Genomic DNA, 16,474 nt, shown 5'->3' with positions numbered 1-16,474 from the left:
ATTGATGCTATAAATGTTAAAAACGTTCAAGACATGATTCATGTACCAAGCCCATGAATCCTAAAGGGGAAAAATTGGGAACATGTGGTTTGAAGAGGATAAAGAGATCTTCAGCGAAACCACCTAAAGTGGACATAGAGTTTGACACCTGGCATAGGGTGTTGAATCTCACTTCTTGAGGGACCAAATCTCAGTTGCAGCATTAGGATTCATTCTTGATACACGCCTTAATCCCATTGGCTGAACACAATCTCAGCAATCTTAGCATTTAATGCAAGATTACCCCAAACACTCCAAAATCCCATCATTACCCAAAGAAGCAAGACAGCCCCAGAAGCAAATCTCTCATTTTTAGGCCAAATCCAGGTTATTAATTCAGCTATCAAGGCTCCCTTGAATCAGATCTACGTTTTTTTGGATTCTTGTTAATTAATACTTCTCTAAAGCTCCATTATAAAAAGATACACACCTCAGCCCACAGGGGGGAGAAAGTCTCTCTAAAAATTTCTGTCATTGACTACACTCTATAGAAATTCAATCCCTATCTGCTTTCTTTAAGCTTCCCCAAGCTCTCTTGAGCTCACTCATAACCTTTCTCAGCCTATAGTCTCCATAACACCAACATTCACCACCTTGCTTACACCTTCCTACTCCATAAACATCCCATAACTAACCAGGATAGCCACTTTCTCTGAAACCCTTGATTTGTTTACTACTTTGCTCGTGGTTTAGCTTTCCTCAAGCTCACCACTCATCATCTTTAACCTACACTCATCTAATCTCAGATACTTTTTTCCCCTTTCACACAATCACAGCCCATAAATGTCTCTCAACTAGTCACAAACAAACCACTACTCACAAAAAGCCTTAACCTCAGAGTTAATCTCATCCCACTCACTCAAAACAGCTCATATTGTCTCATTCATGCCTTATGAACACACACTCACCAAAATCTTAATCTAATACTTGCTGCACTGAGCTGGGATCCCTCTCTCCCTTCATTTCATCCTATTTTTACTCTTTTATTTGTAACAATGAAGCCTTTAATCCTTATTTAGTATTATTATGATGAAGGCCATAATGTTTTGGAAACTATTTCTTCCCATGGAACCTTTAATTTTTACATTTTATTTTACGGTGGAAGGATATAATGTATATGTAACAATTGAACTTTTCCCTCACATTGATGTAATAATGGCTGAAAGTACAATGAACTCCCCTGACGAGACATGCAAGGACCCCCAAGAGTTAACACATTCCTAAACTTATTTAATCATTGACCATTGGACTGTTTAAATCTGTTTTTTCTAGACTAAGTGTAATATTACCCTTACCGCTGGAGGACTGATTTGAACTATGATGCTGTAAAATGACTAATAATATAACAAACTAACAACAGTAACGTGTTTATTGTGCTTTGTTGTTGTTTTCTTGTCAGGGTGCAGGCTCTATCTCTGTCTTGGGTGGGCTTACATGACACCGAAAGCCTTTAGGCTTTATTTCAAGAGCCCATTGTTGAGTTTCGGCCTAGCTACCCCATATTCTATTTAGGAACATCAAAATTTTCCCCTCAACATTTTAGTGACTCCACTGGGAAGCCAACCATAGTGAAAGTCTATCGTGCCCTCAAGGTTGCATAGTAGCCAACAAGAAGCAAGTCGGCATGATGTTAACCCGGCGGTACAAAGTTAGCACTCTACAGCTGCACTTGATGCCAAATTTTAGAAAAACATCCCCTACTGCCTTGCTGCCTTGTTGTAGCCTCTACAAAGCTAACATTATGTATATATAAGTATACATACATATATATATATATATATATATGTATGTATATATAAGCGAACACTCTTTTTTGTTTCCTTCAAAAAAGAAACAATTTTTTTTTTTTTAAAGGTGTCTTCAAGTTGAACAGTACAATATTTACACATGGTCAGTCAAAAAGAAAAAGATAACAATGCACATATGTATGTTTATATACATGCATAGAAGAATGGACACTATTTGTTTTCTTTCAAAATCACAAAACTTTTTTTACTTTGCCTTTGGCTCAAAAATGGTTTTTGCAAAAAAAAAAAAGGGGGAACACAGTAGCTACGGCTAAAGGGTGTCCTTTGCCATGAAAAGTACAATATTTACACTCAAATGGCTAAAACAAAAGAGTAATGATGCATATACGTATGTTAGTTTACATGTGTATACATATACATGGATGAATGAGCACTATTTGATGACAAAACATTTTTCCCCTCCCTTTTGGGCTAAAAAAATCATTTTGCAAAAAAGGGGGCACTACAGCTACGGCTGGAAGTGTCCCCTGCTATGTACAGTGCAATATCCCCACATGAACAGTGAGAATAGACATATGCGCACATGAAAAAGTGGCAATGAACAACCCCTTTTATGCAGAAAGTTTCTTTGGGCATGAACCTTTTTCAAAACAATGTCCATGATTGACTAGTTTTCCCTTCGCGTGTGATATTGGTGTCTACAATTGAATGACCTTTTGCATGTATAAAAAGGTAACAATGGGCAGCCCATTTATGCAGAAAAATCCCTTTTATGCAGAAAATTCGTTTATGCAGAAAATCCTTTTATGCAAAAAATTCTTTTATGCAGAAAATTTCTTTTATGCAGAAAAATAGCTTTTATGCATAAAATTTTCTTTTAGGCATAAACCCTTTTACAAGACAATGTTGGTGCCCACAATTGACTGACCTTTTGCACAGATAACAACAACACTAAAACCTAGACAAATCACAACTGAATAAGTTTTCTTATATAGCTAAATAGTTTCGCATACATGAATAGTAGCAGCACCTAAACAAAACCTTAGTCATGCCTGGCTCCCCAAATCACATGCTTTGGGTAAATTAATACTTAATAACATCTATTCATTTTTCCTAGTGTCAAAGCATATCCTAGGTTACACTCAACTTTTCGGATCACTGGCCTTAGGTAATTTAATGTTTTTGGATATTTATCTAAGTGTTGAACAGAGTGAAAGTTGTCTGCCTTTAATAGAAGTATGTGATAATACTCTTTATTATTAGTACTTGTTCAATTTATTTAAATTATCAGTAATGTATTACTGTTAGCTTTTATTAAAAAAGAGTAGCAACAGTTCAGTGTTGTGTGCAATATTGTCAAACTTAAAGACATGTAAAGGAAAAGCACATAAAGTAAAAAGGAGAGTCTTTTCATTGATCAAAATGAGGGTACATTATAATTAGTGGTGGACAACCACAACAAAAAAAATATACAAAAAGATGAAGGTTTTTTTTTTTTTTTTTCTTTAAAGGGCCCTATGACTGTGGCTTTGCTCGGAGAGGGTCTTCCTTGTGATCAGCCACCTTGGATTTGGTATCCCCAGCCTTGGACTTGGACTCAACACCTTTGGTTTTAGAGATCACATCCTTGATGGTGAGAGCATCCTCGGAGGGATTGGCTTCGGTTGGTGGTTGGACCCTCTTGTCCTTACCTTTATCCTCAGGCCAAGGACCCCCCATAGCATCCTCCTTATTCTTGAAAACCCCTGTTATGACTTCAACACCCAGAGAAGGGACTTGGATGGTAGGGGGCTACTCAGGAGAAGGAAGAGGAAAAGCAGTGGGAGGAGGGAGCATAGTTGGATCTTCTCTGATATCATCTGGGAAGAAAATATTCTCCACGCTCCTCAATTCAAAAGTGGCAAGAACTCCTGCTCGATTGAGCGCTTCTGCCCATACCTTGGTGCAGTAATCCCTACACACCCCAGCCACCTCCTCAGCCAGCCTTGTCTCCATGTCTAGCACCCCACATTCATAGGATGCTGCCTTCTCAGACTCAGCAATGTCCCTGGCCACCCGAGCTGTTTCTTTAACTTTTTGCAACTCAGCCTTGAGATCCAGTACCAACTGTCTCTAGGTGGCCAAATCTATCTTAGTCAGGTGGAGTAGTTTGCACTGGTCCTCGGCCTGAGCCTCGGCACTCTTCAGACCCGCCTTAGCACTCAAACGTGCCCTCTCCGAGGTAGTCATGTTATTGGTGAGCTTTTTATTCTGCTGTTTAGCAGCCTCCAATTTCTTATATTGGCCTCGGCACAGAGATTAGCTTCTACTTTAGCCTCATTCCACACTTCCTTGACCCATTCTTCGGCCACAACAACCTCCTGAATAGCTTACGCATAGGCAACAAAGGGATAAGTTAATTAAAAAAAAAATCACTATTGATAAAGATTACCAAGAAACTTACCATGCCTAAACCCCTCCTCAGGGATGAAAAGAGCTCTGGTCGCCTCATGCGCCTTAAAGCATCCATATCCTTGGGAAGAAGGAGAGGACACTCCAACACCTCGGCCACATGGTAAGCATGACCTCTTTGGAACTCCCTTATGGTGGAGTTCCAGGATAATGCTGCGCCATCCAACTCCAGATTAAGGTTCCAAGTTGGATGGCGCACCTCAGCCGAGTGCTCAGCTCCCCTATTTTCCACTGAGGAGGACCTTCCTTTCTCCCTTGTTGTCTTTTGCAGCTTAGGGTCCTTCTCAGGGATCAACTCTCCCTCCTTAACAGGCTCTTTTTCCTTCCTCTTCTTCTTCAGGTCTGGGTTGGGAAGCAGGCCGAGCGGATTTAGGAGTGGGGGAAGGGGAGCATGGGGAGGAAGCTGGGTCTGTGGGGCCTCCTTAAATGATGACCCTTTGTTTCTCCCAGCTATTAAATCTTTCAGGCCTCTCCTCGGGTTCAAGGCCATCTCTTCCTCTTCTTCAGAACTAATATAAACCCAGGCAACCACAAGTCTTGGAGAATTGGTTGCGGAGAATCTGTCAAGTTCAACTTCAGAATCCAAGGGCTCTACAAGTCTTTCTAGCACCTCTCCTTCTTCTTTGAAGCGGAATTGGTCAATCTTGGCCTTAAGGGATAGATGCGAGGAGGTTGTTTCCTCCCTCGGGGCAACTACTTCTCAGGGAGAGCGTTGAAGAAGTAGTTCAATTGGTGGAAGGTCTCTCCGAGCCAAAAAGCCAGGCACAAAAACGTCTATTCGAGAATTTGGGGTAACCGGCTCTTATTGCTTGGCCTGCGTCCTGGAATGTTCTTGATAGAGGCTCGTAGTCGAGTATCAAGTGGACGACTCACAGCTGCCTGTCTTCACTTATAAATATCTCCAACTTCAGCAGCTTGTTAAGACTCGAAATGTTGACCAGGCTAAGTCTCGGAGCAACGTACCTTTTATCTGCAAAAACATCTGAGGAGGAAATCAGGGTTAGATCAATGAAAATTATCGTTAGAGAAAGGCGAAGTGTTAAAAGTGAAAGGAAGTAAAGCTAAAGGGGCTAAATCTCCTGCCAAGGGACCTAATCCTAGGGTACCCCACCTGGCTTTCCCTCTCGAGTTGGGCAGTGAAGACCGTCGTGCCACTTCTCGGAGATGATCAGGTAATCATTCTTCATGCCCTTGTTAGACTTAGGAAGACATGATACCATTCTAACGATGTCAGACCGGGATTTGAGATAAAATCTCGCGCCATAAAGGGAATGGCACTCATATCGGTGAACGATGTCATGCCATGTGAGCCCTAAGTTCATCTGCTTGTTCAGAGCATCTACACTCCCTAAAACTCTAAACAGGTTGGGAGCGCACTGGTGGGGACACAGTCTGTGGTTGATTAGGTAATCTCTGGTTACCCTACCCATGGGAAGTGTCATTCCTCCTTCTAAAAAGACGATCATAGGAATGACAACTTCACCTTCTTTTCTATCTGTAAGAATTTGGTCTGGGACACAATATTGCAGGGTTACTCCCTGCGGGATGTGGTATCTAGCCCTAAAATCCTCCATACCAGCCGGAGAGTCTATGAGGTGCTTGAACCTACCCATCTAAGCAAGCTAAGGGGATGTGAAAGAAATTTTTAAAAGAAGGAAGTAAAGAATAGAAGGCCGAGGAGAAAAAAGCTTAAAGACGTAAAAACTTACAAGGACAAGTGCGTATGTTGATCCCTAAACTTGTAAAAGATTCAAAGATTTCTTAAGAAAAGGGGTGGGGAGATCTAGGAACTTAGAAAACCTTGAAGGTCTGAGATCTCTAGAAAACTTGAAGACTTGTGAAATGAGGGAAAATGATTTCCCCATGTACCTTATATAGGAGGCGAAATTGAGTGGGAGTTATCCTGCTCAAAATTCAAGAAGAAATGTCCACCGTAGGATCTCTGCCTCACCGTTAGATGCGAAGAACAAAGCGCCGCCTGGAGCAATTAATGACGCATTGCGAGCTCCGAAGCGTCAGTAACAATTATGGGGAGCGCAAAACGGTGCTCCCACGTGTGTAAATCAAAGGAATAAATAGTTTTAACTCTTAAGAAATCAAAACTCCATTTTTTTCTCCTCGAATGAGAGGGAAAAAACTGGAGTTTTAAGGGGCTATTGTAAGGATAAGGGCCCAAATTATACATTGGGCATTGGACCTTGGCCGAGAACGTGGGGTGATCTGAGGATGAATAAATAGTAGTGGGTGGGTTAAGTTCAGAGTTCCATGAGTAGGTTACAAATGAAAAGGTAGGCTGAGGAGGAATATCTCCTCGGATAAGCCAAGCACAGGTCAAATGTATATTATAATATTCAAGGTGACCTTCTAGGAAATTACAGTGATAGAGACGCTCATCATGAACGTACAAGAGGGATGGGAGCTCAGAAATATCTAAGGGAAAGCTGCTACCACTGCATTGAATACTCTGCAGCTAACTCCCTAGCCGCATTAATGAGGAAGTGATCTCTGAATAGTGTTTTGTCAGCCTTACAGCTACTCCCAAAGACTTCGGGAGGGGGTGGATGGGGCAAGGATCCACTTGAGCAATCTACTGTCCACGTGTACGGAAAGATGAGAAGGGAAGATGATATAAATTAGAGGGAGAACCCTGAGAGATGGGGATCAGAAATTTGGAAGAGAAAGTACTATAGCAGCTTGAACCATATCTGTAACCATTTTCAATCAATATCTACTAGAATATACCTCCTTGGATTGTGCCGAAAACAAATTTACTTAGATAAATCCAGTCCATTTCTATCTGATTATCTTTTAAAATCTATTCTAACTGTTAAGTCATTCATTAGAGCCTAATTCTCCAACTCACTCTCTACAAATTCATTATATTAGACTTATTGGGCTAGGATTCAATCATACCTTGGGCCTAGGATCCAAAACGTGCTCTTACAAAATGCTATTAGATTACTCCTATATATATATATATATATATATATTAAGGGTTAATACTTTTACCTTTGATAATTTTGAATATAGATGTTATAAATATATTTTATTTGATTTATTTAGTTAATTTTTTCTAATACTATAGCATAAATTATAATTAAAATAGTTATTAGTTGAATATGTTTGATTTCTTAAAAAATATATAATTTATATATGTATATTTATAATTTTTCATAAATTTATATAGTGTATGTATATGTGACAATACGTTATGATAAACAATACATAAAAATAAAAATAAAAAATATTCACATTTTAACAATTATGGATTATCATGATGCACTAGACCCCATACCATCATTTTGTCTAGATTCAATTTACTGAATTTACCAACACTTCCACATCTGGATTCAATTTAATAACACTTCTTTATTATTGTACTATACTTATACTTTTGTACTATTAAAAGTAGGTCATTATTCTATAATCCGATATAGATTATGGAGTCCCCATACAGTTTATTGGTGAGTATCTTATATTAAGCATAGGTTTGAGAGGGCTATCATGATACATCGCAGACCCAAGCCCATCATTTCGTCTAGATTCAAATTAGTGAATTTACTGACACTTCTACGTCTAGGTTCAATTTTCTAACACTTCTTTATTATTGTACCATACTTACTAAAATTAAGTCATTAGCCTATAATCCTGTATAGAGGCTCCATAAAGTTCTTGGGTGTTTATCTTATATTAAGCGTAAACTTGAGAGGGCTATCTTGAATCATGATACATCATAGACCCAAGCCCATCATTTAATTTAGGTTCAATTTAGTGAGTATACTGACACTTCTACGTCTAGATTTAATTAACTAACCCTTCTATCCCATTGTACAATAAGCCCTTTGAAGTCACTGATGGTGATTATCTACCGCTCCCACAAACCCCCCCCCCCCCCCCCCCAACAAAAAAAAAAAAAATCTGCCGTGGGAGACATTTAGGAAGAAGAAAAAATAAAGATTATGTTATGAATAAAGAAAGATAGAAGAAAGATGTGCGGAGCATATATATATATATACACTAAAATTTAGTACACATTTCATTCACTTTTCTTTCTTCTCTCCCCCACATCTTCCTCCATTTAATTTGAAGATAGGAAAAAAGACACAAACATTTTGACTTTACTGTATGTATATAATTATAAATATTTGTATTTTGGAAAATTACATGTTATGAATAAAAGTGAGAATTTATAGTAAAGATTAAAAAAATAAAAGAGAAAAGTGGCTTAAATAAAGTAGAAGTTTTACTGTTTTACACAATAGTCTGTGCCTCTGCGGTGATTTTTTTTTTTTTTTTAACTTCCCTTATAAAATAACTAAAGTTTAAAATTGAATATATATAAAATGCATGGCATACTGCCATCAATGTAACATAAAATAAAATACAAAAAGTGAGACAAAAAGATGTTTATTTCCATGAGAGACCACACTAGCGTAATGAAAAAGATTAAAACCTAGATGCAAACCCACAAAAGTGTCTTAAAACAAAAACAAATGGACAGCTAACATGCCAACGGGGCAGAATGCCATTGCCTATGAGGCACCACTTCTTTGAAACAATCAAGCAACTGCATAATTATTTCCAATAAATATATATAGGATTATGGGTGCTAATTATATAGACTTACTGATTTAATTAATCAGTTGAACAATACCTAAGTTCAATCCATATAAAATTATATATATTTAAATTCAGTAGTAATCCAAAATTGAATTGTCATACAGAATTGTTCTCAAAAAAAGAAAAAAAAAATTGCCATACAGACCGCGTGGAACATTTGACGGGTACACCGAGTAGGATGAGACAATAGATAAGTAGTTCAGAACCAATAGTATAACAGCCTGTGAAAATTGTGAGATAATCATATATTATGCCAATATGCAATAACATTCACGTTTCTTATAATTTATATGATACATATATGATACATCCCCAACAAACAAAACGACATGAAAAACCTACTCTATGCCCATGCGCAAGGTTGGAATGACAACCATTTATTAGTCATACTATCTAATTGCAACGTTACCAATCATCCAATTCTTCAAGTTACCGCATAAATTATATATATATATATACAGAAAGTTTCAACTTATGGTGTTCGCTCCTAATGATAACTCTTTATTATTAAACCAAGACACCAATCGGTATTTGGTGTAGACGATGATTGAACCCTAGTTCTCTTATACAACTATTAAACTAGTTGAACTAACTGGAACCCACATTTGTATATTTCAATATTGCAATATTCTCTTTCCCCATTATTTTACTAGAGCCAAATCCAAAATTGTAAAGATGGATTTATAAATTGGGCGGTGAGAGATTCATCATGTTGGGCTTTGGTATTATTAAAAAACCATTTGATTAAATTTTGTTTAAGATGATTATAGAGCAACAAGTCCCAACCCTTTTGCCTACCTTCTATGCAATGAATGAAGCACCCAATTGTTTTCTTGAAGGTTCCTCGACCTTGACGTCTAGTGTATCGACTTAAGCGGCGGGGGGCCATGCAAGCTGAGCCACACCAATCGGACCATTCTAGGAGGTTGCTTAACGTGACCACTGAACTTGGACTTGACAAATTGGCATGGTACACCTACTTCATGTGAATTTGTGGACAGAAAAACACGTCACAATATTCGGGTTTTCAAATTCAACACCATAGAATAAAAGTCCCAGACTGACAAGGTTAAAAAGACTTAATTACATTGACTGATAAAAAGTGTGAAGAGTGCGTGAGTAAGACTTGGCCTGTCCAAGAAAAACCTTCCCTAGATCAGCACTCTCACCAGGAAAGACCTTTGAAATTTGAATACAAACACAAATGCCATCAATTTCGGGATGCCTCAATAAAGTAGAAACATGGCATCTCCATGAACCTTCCAATGTCCTATTTATACACATCACTATCCTTATGGAGCACACCGAGCAGCTTGAGGGTCAAGACTGGCACATTTGGTTAGAATTGATCAAATACAAACACTACCCTCAAAGACTCATTCTCCCTTATATTCACATTTACCGTTCACTACTCTTCAAAAGCACATTTATATGGACAAAGTTTAGCTACAAATTAGCTGTAACTAAAGGCTACAACCATACTTAATAAAATAAATATTACTACATATTTTGAAAATCTAACCGTTGAATTACATGTTCTTTAATTTACACTCTTAATACACATGTCAAATTTTATATCAATCAAATATTATTTACTATGTAATCTATAAGCTTATATTTTATGCATAATTTTAAACTACAAAAAACTTGCATTTTAAATAATTTATTAATGACATAGCAATTGATCTTTAATTTTCTAGAAATTTTGCAAACATGGAGGATATAAGAAGAAGATATAATCTAATTGTGGATTTGTCAAAATTTACCTCTAATAAAAAGATATTGAGTAAAGTTGTAGTCTTAGGCTACAACTAATTTTGTAGCTAAACTTTATCCCATTTATATATCATTAAAATTCAAAATCATGAAGAATTATGTATTAATATCTTTAACGATCTCTTAGATGTACTTATCTGGTTTTTGCTTGAGGTTGAGAATTGATGATCATATCTACTCTGCTCTCTATAATTTATTTCACGATTTGAGGGATGTGGTTTAGGTTGCAAAGGATCAAACTTTGTGAGGGATGAGAAGGCCTAGTTGATGAACTTTTAACAATAAAATTTTCATTTTTTTTTTCCTTTACTTGAATGGATTTGGATCCAACTTTGTGAGAAAGAAGTTAAAAAGGTAAAATATAAAAACTTAAAAGATTAAAAAAGATTATAATACAAGGCTAATATTAAGAAGTCGATTTTTAAACTTTCAATTTCAGTCTTTAAAAGACAATTAAATAGTCAAATAGTCTTAACTCTTAAGAGCATCTCCAGCAGATCAGCCAAATTTTTGTACTGTCTAACTAATGAACAATAACATTTAGCTTTTGCCTACCCACTTTTCAAATACACTTTCCAACAGACTCTCTATCACATTCTCTATCTCATTTAAATATTATTTCTTCATTCATTACTTATTCTTTTTTTAACAACTACACATCTTCCAACATTTTTTTATTCAACACCTAATTATTATAATAGAAAATAAGAATTTGAAGAATGAACAGTAGCCCATCAGACTTGATGGGCTACTGTTCATGAGCCCCAAAAAAAACTGACTTTGCCGAATCCGCTGGAGCATCCACAGTGCACAAGTTCTCTATATTATAGCTAATATACCCGGATGGCTATGCTCCTGGAGATGCTCTAACTATTTGAAGCAATTTACACGGTTCAATGAATTGGCTCCAGCTTTATTTTTTATATTTTTTAAGTACAGCTTGAATATTTTATGTGAATTAGCCCATGGACTCGAAATTTTACTGTATTTCTTTTGGCTATGTCATAGTCGTTATCTCTGAATGACCTTCCCTATAAGGCAAGAAAATCCAACGATAGATGAAGAAATAGGTATATCCTGTCCAATACAAATACACTACCAAATTTTAATTAATTTCTTGCAGGTTTGAAACGCAAAGTAGGAATTCCAGTCCAAATTGGTGAGGATCTTAATACCATTGTTGCTGGGGTATTGAATAGGACTTGCTTTTGATTATGTCAACCATATTTTGGTTATGTTACTACGGCGTTTATTCTTTAGGCTTCTACCAGATCATAATTGCTAATTATAAATTACAATAATTGAAATACTCGTAGATATATGTCAGAACAAAATTTCATTTATAACTTGTAATTTTGATCCAGAAGGACCAGAATGATGTTAGGTGTTGGTTAAAAAAAAAAACTACAAAAAGACTCAACAATACGTTATAGAAAGCCGCATCTATTTTTTTGGGTTACATAATGCAGGGGTGTTTAGAAGTTGAATTCCATATTATCCCAAGTTTTGGGGCTGTTGAATTAATGGTTTATGGTACCAAAATGAACTTTTTCAATTGGACCGGTTGAAGTTGCTGCCTGTTCTGAAAACACTGAATTGGGATAACAAGCTCTTTGGAGAGCATCATACTTTGCAATGTCAAAATTGTTGATTTTCATGAGGCGCTTCTGCTTTGATTGGAACCGACTTTGATAGAAGCCTTCAAAAGAAGGCTCTCTGGAGGTCCTGAGGAAGAATGTATATCCAGCCATGCAGTACATTGAAGTAAGGTAGAAGCAAATTGGCTCCATAACATCCCATGATAGCTCCCAAAATGTTAGCCTCATGAACCCTGCTGTTTGCAACACCAGGAACCCCAGTCCACCCCAGAGTTCCCGGCGAACCAAGATGTCAGCCTTTTTGTTGATTTCAGCCTTCTGCTTTTCCATCTCTTCCAGCTCCTTTAGTCTTGGGTCATTTGGATCGCCTCCAGGCATAGGAATAAGAGTTTGGAGGACTTTGGCAACCTGTAATCAAAGAATTTTGAAACGTTTGGGTAAAACATGGCTCAACCATGTTACTAGATGAAACTTGGGCTTTTGTAGTCCACCATTTGATAAATTCATATAGAAAAAAACAGGGAAAACAAGAAAGGCTGAAACATAAACCATTAAAGCTCAAAATAAAAACCAAGAAGCATTTAAAAATTGACTTTTTTGGTGTGTCAGAAAAAGTAGCTATATTAAAACTTTGGGATGTCTAGTTCTTGTGTTGGACTTGAGGACTTGGGGTCTTTGGAATTGATTAAAAAGAAACTAAAATTGAAAAAAAAATTTTAATTAAGAAATTGAAGAAAGAAATAAAGAAAGAAAGTACGAAAATCTGGTTCTAAGCCAATGAAAAATTCATGTCAGTGTAAAAATGGAAACGCATAAAAAGCACCACAATGTCTTAATTTTTTTTTTCTTTGACAGGCACAATGTCTTAAGTGGTTCTAGGTAATGACCCGAAACAATTAAAAACTCTATTCAACAATGAAAAATTCATGCCTGTGTAAAAAAAGGTAATACATAAGAAGCTTTATTGGTTCTAGGCAAGTCCTGAAACAATCAAACCTCTATTCACTTTAGCAACTACATTATTTACCTACATCAGTCCCAACCTCCAAAAAATTAAAGCCTAGCAAACTTCCCCACCTTTTTCTTCCCCTTTCTCCCAGCCCACCCAAAAAAGAGACAAAATAAAGAATCTCACACACACACGAATATTTTATCAACCAACCCCAATGGCTGGTGGTGACTACTGTACCCTAAAAACCTAGCTTTATCCTTTCATTCCTTCCTCTTCCTTCTTTTCTGTCTCTATCTCTTTTTTTTACATAATTTTTCAACCCCTGAATTAAAATCTCTTCCTTCTTTTCTGTCTCTATCTTCTTCTTTTTTACATAATTTTTCAACCCCTAAATTAAAATCTCTACCAAAAAAATCCCAGTATCTTTTTGTAATTCTCTCCTTTTCCCTCCCCAAAATTCACTAACTCAATTAAATTACAGTATGGAGCTTGTGTTCTGTGCATTTTTGTATAGACACAATACAATACGGACATATGTTCAAAATTGGACACATGTCCAAATTGTGTCGTATCCTGCAAAAAATGGACTGAGCACAAACTTCACCCAACTTATCTCACATTTTCCCATGCTATATAAGTATATATATATATATATATATATATATTGGTTTATCTATTAATTTATTTGTTAGTTTAAATTGTGAGAGGAGGGTAGGTCATGGGTTTATCCCATAACCGGTAGTGAAAATCTGGTTCTGGTGAGTCAACACTGGAGAAACAGAAGGGCTTATATGGTCCTTCAACATCAACACCCCATCATAAACGTGGAACCCTTTACACGTTTTAGATCTGGCGTAACGTGTGTTACAACATAGTTTCAATTTCCTGTCGCAAAGAAAACACACAGACAATAATCATAAAAACTATATCAGTCCTCGGCTTTCCCAAAAATTTATAAATTTAAAAAACATTAAAAAAAAAAAATTTCTCCTACCCCTTTCAGAACCATCATTATTATAGAATTTCCTCTGTAATAAGACAGTCAAAAATAAAAATAAAAAATAACAAAGCAAGCGAACAAATTCAAATTAATTAATTAATAAATAGAGATTTGTTTTTTTTTCCATAATTTAGAATACAAAATTACCTGTTCAGGCCTGAGTAACACGTTGTTTCCCAAGACGATGACAGTTCCGGACTCATCAAGCATCTTTGCGAGCCCGAGACCCTGATCCGGATCCGAACACCCTTCACTGCAGACCCAAACAAAGTCCGGATAAGAAATCCAACTTTGCTGGATCTCTCTCAGCCTCGTTTTCACCGCTTCCAACTGCGCCACCCTCAGTAACTTCCTAGCATGGTCCACCGTCACCACCGGCCTCTCCACCGAAACATTCGCCGGCGGCGGACTCAGACCATCCAGTCGGATCCTGTCCCGGGCAATGCCCATGGATTTCAGCTTATCCAGCAGGTTCTCCCCGATCGGTGGTGACCGGAGCTCCGGCTGAAAAGCAGCACCCTTGTGAAGAAACCTCCGGAAAATGCCCTTATCTCCGGGATCCGAACCAATGGCGGGCTTGTCCGGATCGGGCGGGACCCGGGTCCGGATCGAAGAGGAAGAAACCCGGCAATTCGCGACGGTCTGATTTGAGACCTTCGTTATATTGAAAAGACGCTGAGCCAGCGTCTTTCTAAACGCCATTGATACAAAAAACACAGAGACAACGAGAGAATTCTAGTTTAGGACAATCGAGAAAAAGCCCTTTAAGTTTTGTTTTTATGAATGGGTTTGGCTTTGGTTCCTTAAATAGGTGTCCCATTTGGATGGAGTTCATGGATGACATGGTGATGACTGATGAGGATAGACCAAAAAATTATTTCTGAAAATATCGCGATATTTTTTAACGTGCCGTTTGGAACGGCTATAGTGGGGAAATGGTTGGTTTTTCGAGGCATAGCAATATGGCATATTCGTTTTCTTGGCCCTAAAAGCTAAGTGAAATATTCTCATGGATATGATCGTATGATGACCGGATTCATTATCTCGTATCACGAGACAACGAGTCGGGCTGGTCACCGTACACGTGGTTGGATGAGGTTTAAAGACTCGTTCTGTCACCACCGTCCGATCGTCTGAATAATAATCTGGGGTTGGTGCTTTGGATGTTGACTAGTTTTTGTGAAATCAAATCTGTGATGTGCGGTGATTGAGCATAACACGTGTGATGATGAGTGCTTGTAATGTTCACGTTGTAAAAAAGTGCGTGAAGAAAGAAAGAACTGGTGGAGGTTAGATTATTAATGATGAGTTAATTACAAAGTCTTGCGTTCACGCAAACGCTTCGCCACATATGCTCTGTCACTCTCTATACACGTCTGAAAAAAAGGTCTGTTTCGCTTTTCTACGAATAACACTCCCACGAAATTAGCTCAATTGCTAAATACTAGCCAGAAAATATTTCTAACCAATTTTGAACCTAGCTTTTCTTTCACCCAACAAAAGTAAAGACTAGTTTTGCACGTGACAGCTTGAGCGAGGACTAATTTGTCGTTTTTTTTTTTTTTTTTTTTTAATCTCAAATTTTGGTATATTATTGTTCAAAGGTAAGTTTGTTATTATCTGTATAGTAACTATGATGATAACTTTCACCTCAGTTCATTTGAGATAAGGTTAAGCCTTACAGTTTTTCCTAATTAACTTCAAAATACATCCATATTAGTTTATGTAAAATTGTGTAAAAATGAATTCTAGTTGTAATTACCATACAATATACACGTTTATTGTTTATATTCAATTCTATTTAAATGATTTAGGAGAACAAGAATTGATAAATAACTAATATTTTAATAAAATGTAGTTTAAAATAAATAATTTGATATGACTATTTTTTAAAAATGGCCATATAAAATATAAAAAGTGGATTCTTATATTAAAATAGAAAGTTTTTTTACACAAATTAATGTAAATGTTTTTACAAAATGAAGAAAAATAAATAAATTACATCGAATTGAGAAATTGTTATTTGGCAAAACGAAGAAAGAAAAATAAATCAAGAAGATAATGTAGAATTTAGGAGTAATTGGGCATTTTAAATATCGAAATAGCAAACAAAATGTCAGATATGTCTAGATGTAATTTTGTCACTTACCATAACTTCCTCGACATATCACTTTTTTTTTTCTTTTCTTTTTTTGTGGGTGTGAAATCCATTAATATAATATAATATAATTTTGGGGTATCTTTTGTATTGGGAACCTTAGGCCAGAGTCAAAGTGGCCTAGGCCTAGAC

General features: G+C 36.8%; 1 protein-coding gene across 1 annotated transcript; it reads right to left on the bottom strand.

The window, feature by feature from the left end:
- Window positions 1-11,953: 11,953 nt before the first annotated feature.
- LOC126732594 (calcium uniporter protein 2, mitochondrial-like) lies at window positions 11,954-14,978 on the bottom strand. Its single transcript, XM_050435540.1, has 2 exons — window positions 14,332-14,978; window positions 11,954-12,640 (listed from the first exon to the last, which is right to left on the bottom strand). The coding sequence occupies exons 1-2, from the start codon at window positions 14,884-14,886 to the stop codon at window positions 12,155-12,157; spliced, it is 1,041 nt and encodes a 346-aa protein (XP_050291497.1). The 5' UTR covers window positions 14,887-14,978; the 3' UTR covers window positions 11,954-12,154.
- Between the last annotated feature and the right edge of the window lie 1,496 nt (window positions 14,979-16,474).

This window comes from Quercus robur, chromosome 6, assembly GCF_932294415.1.
Source record: "Quercus robur chromosome 6, dhQueRobu3.1, whole genome shotgun sequence".
Classification (NCBI taxonomy): domain Eukaryota; kingdom Viridiplantae; phylum Streptophyta; class Magnoliopsida; order Fagales; family Fagaceae; genus Quercus; species Quercus robur.
The sequence above is the reverse complement of the archived record's forward strand: the minus strand, read 5'-3'. Positions and strand labels throughout refer to the sequence as shown.

Coding starts and splice junctions, on each gene's coding strand:
- LOC126732594 (XM_050435540.1), bottom strand. CDS start 14,886: ATGGCGTTTAGAAAGACGCTGGCTCAGCGTCTTTTCAATATAACGAAG. Junction 12,641..14,331: donor TGTTACTCAGGCCTGAACAG/GTAATTTTGTAT, acceptor CTTTGATTACAG/GTTGCCAAAGTCCTCCAAAC.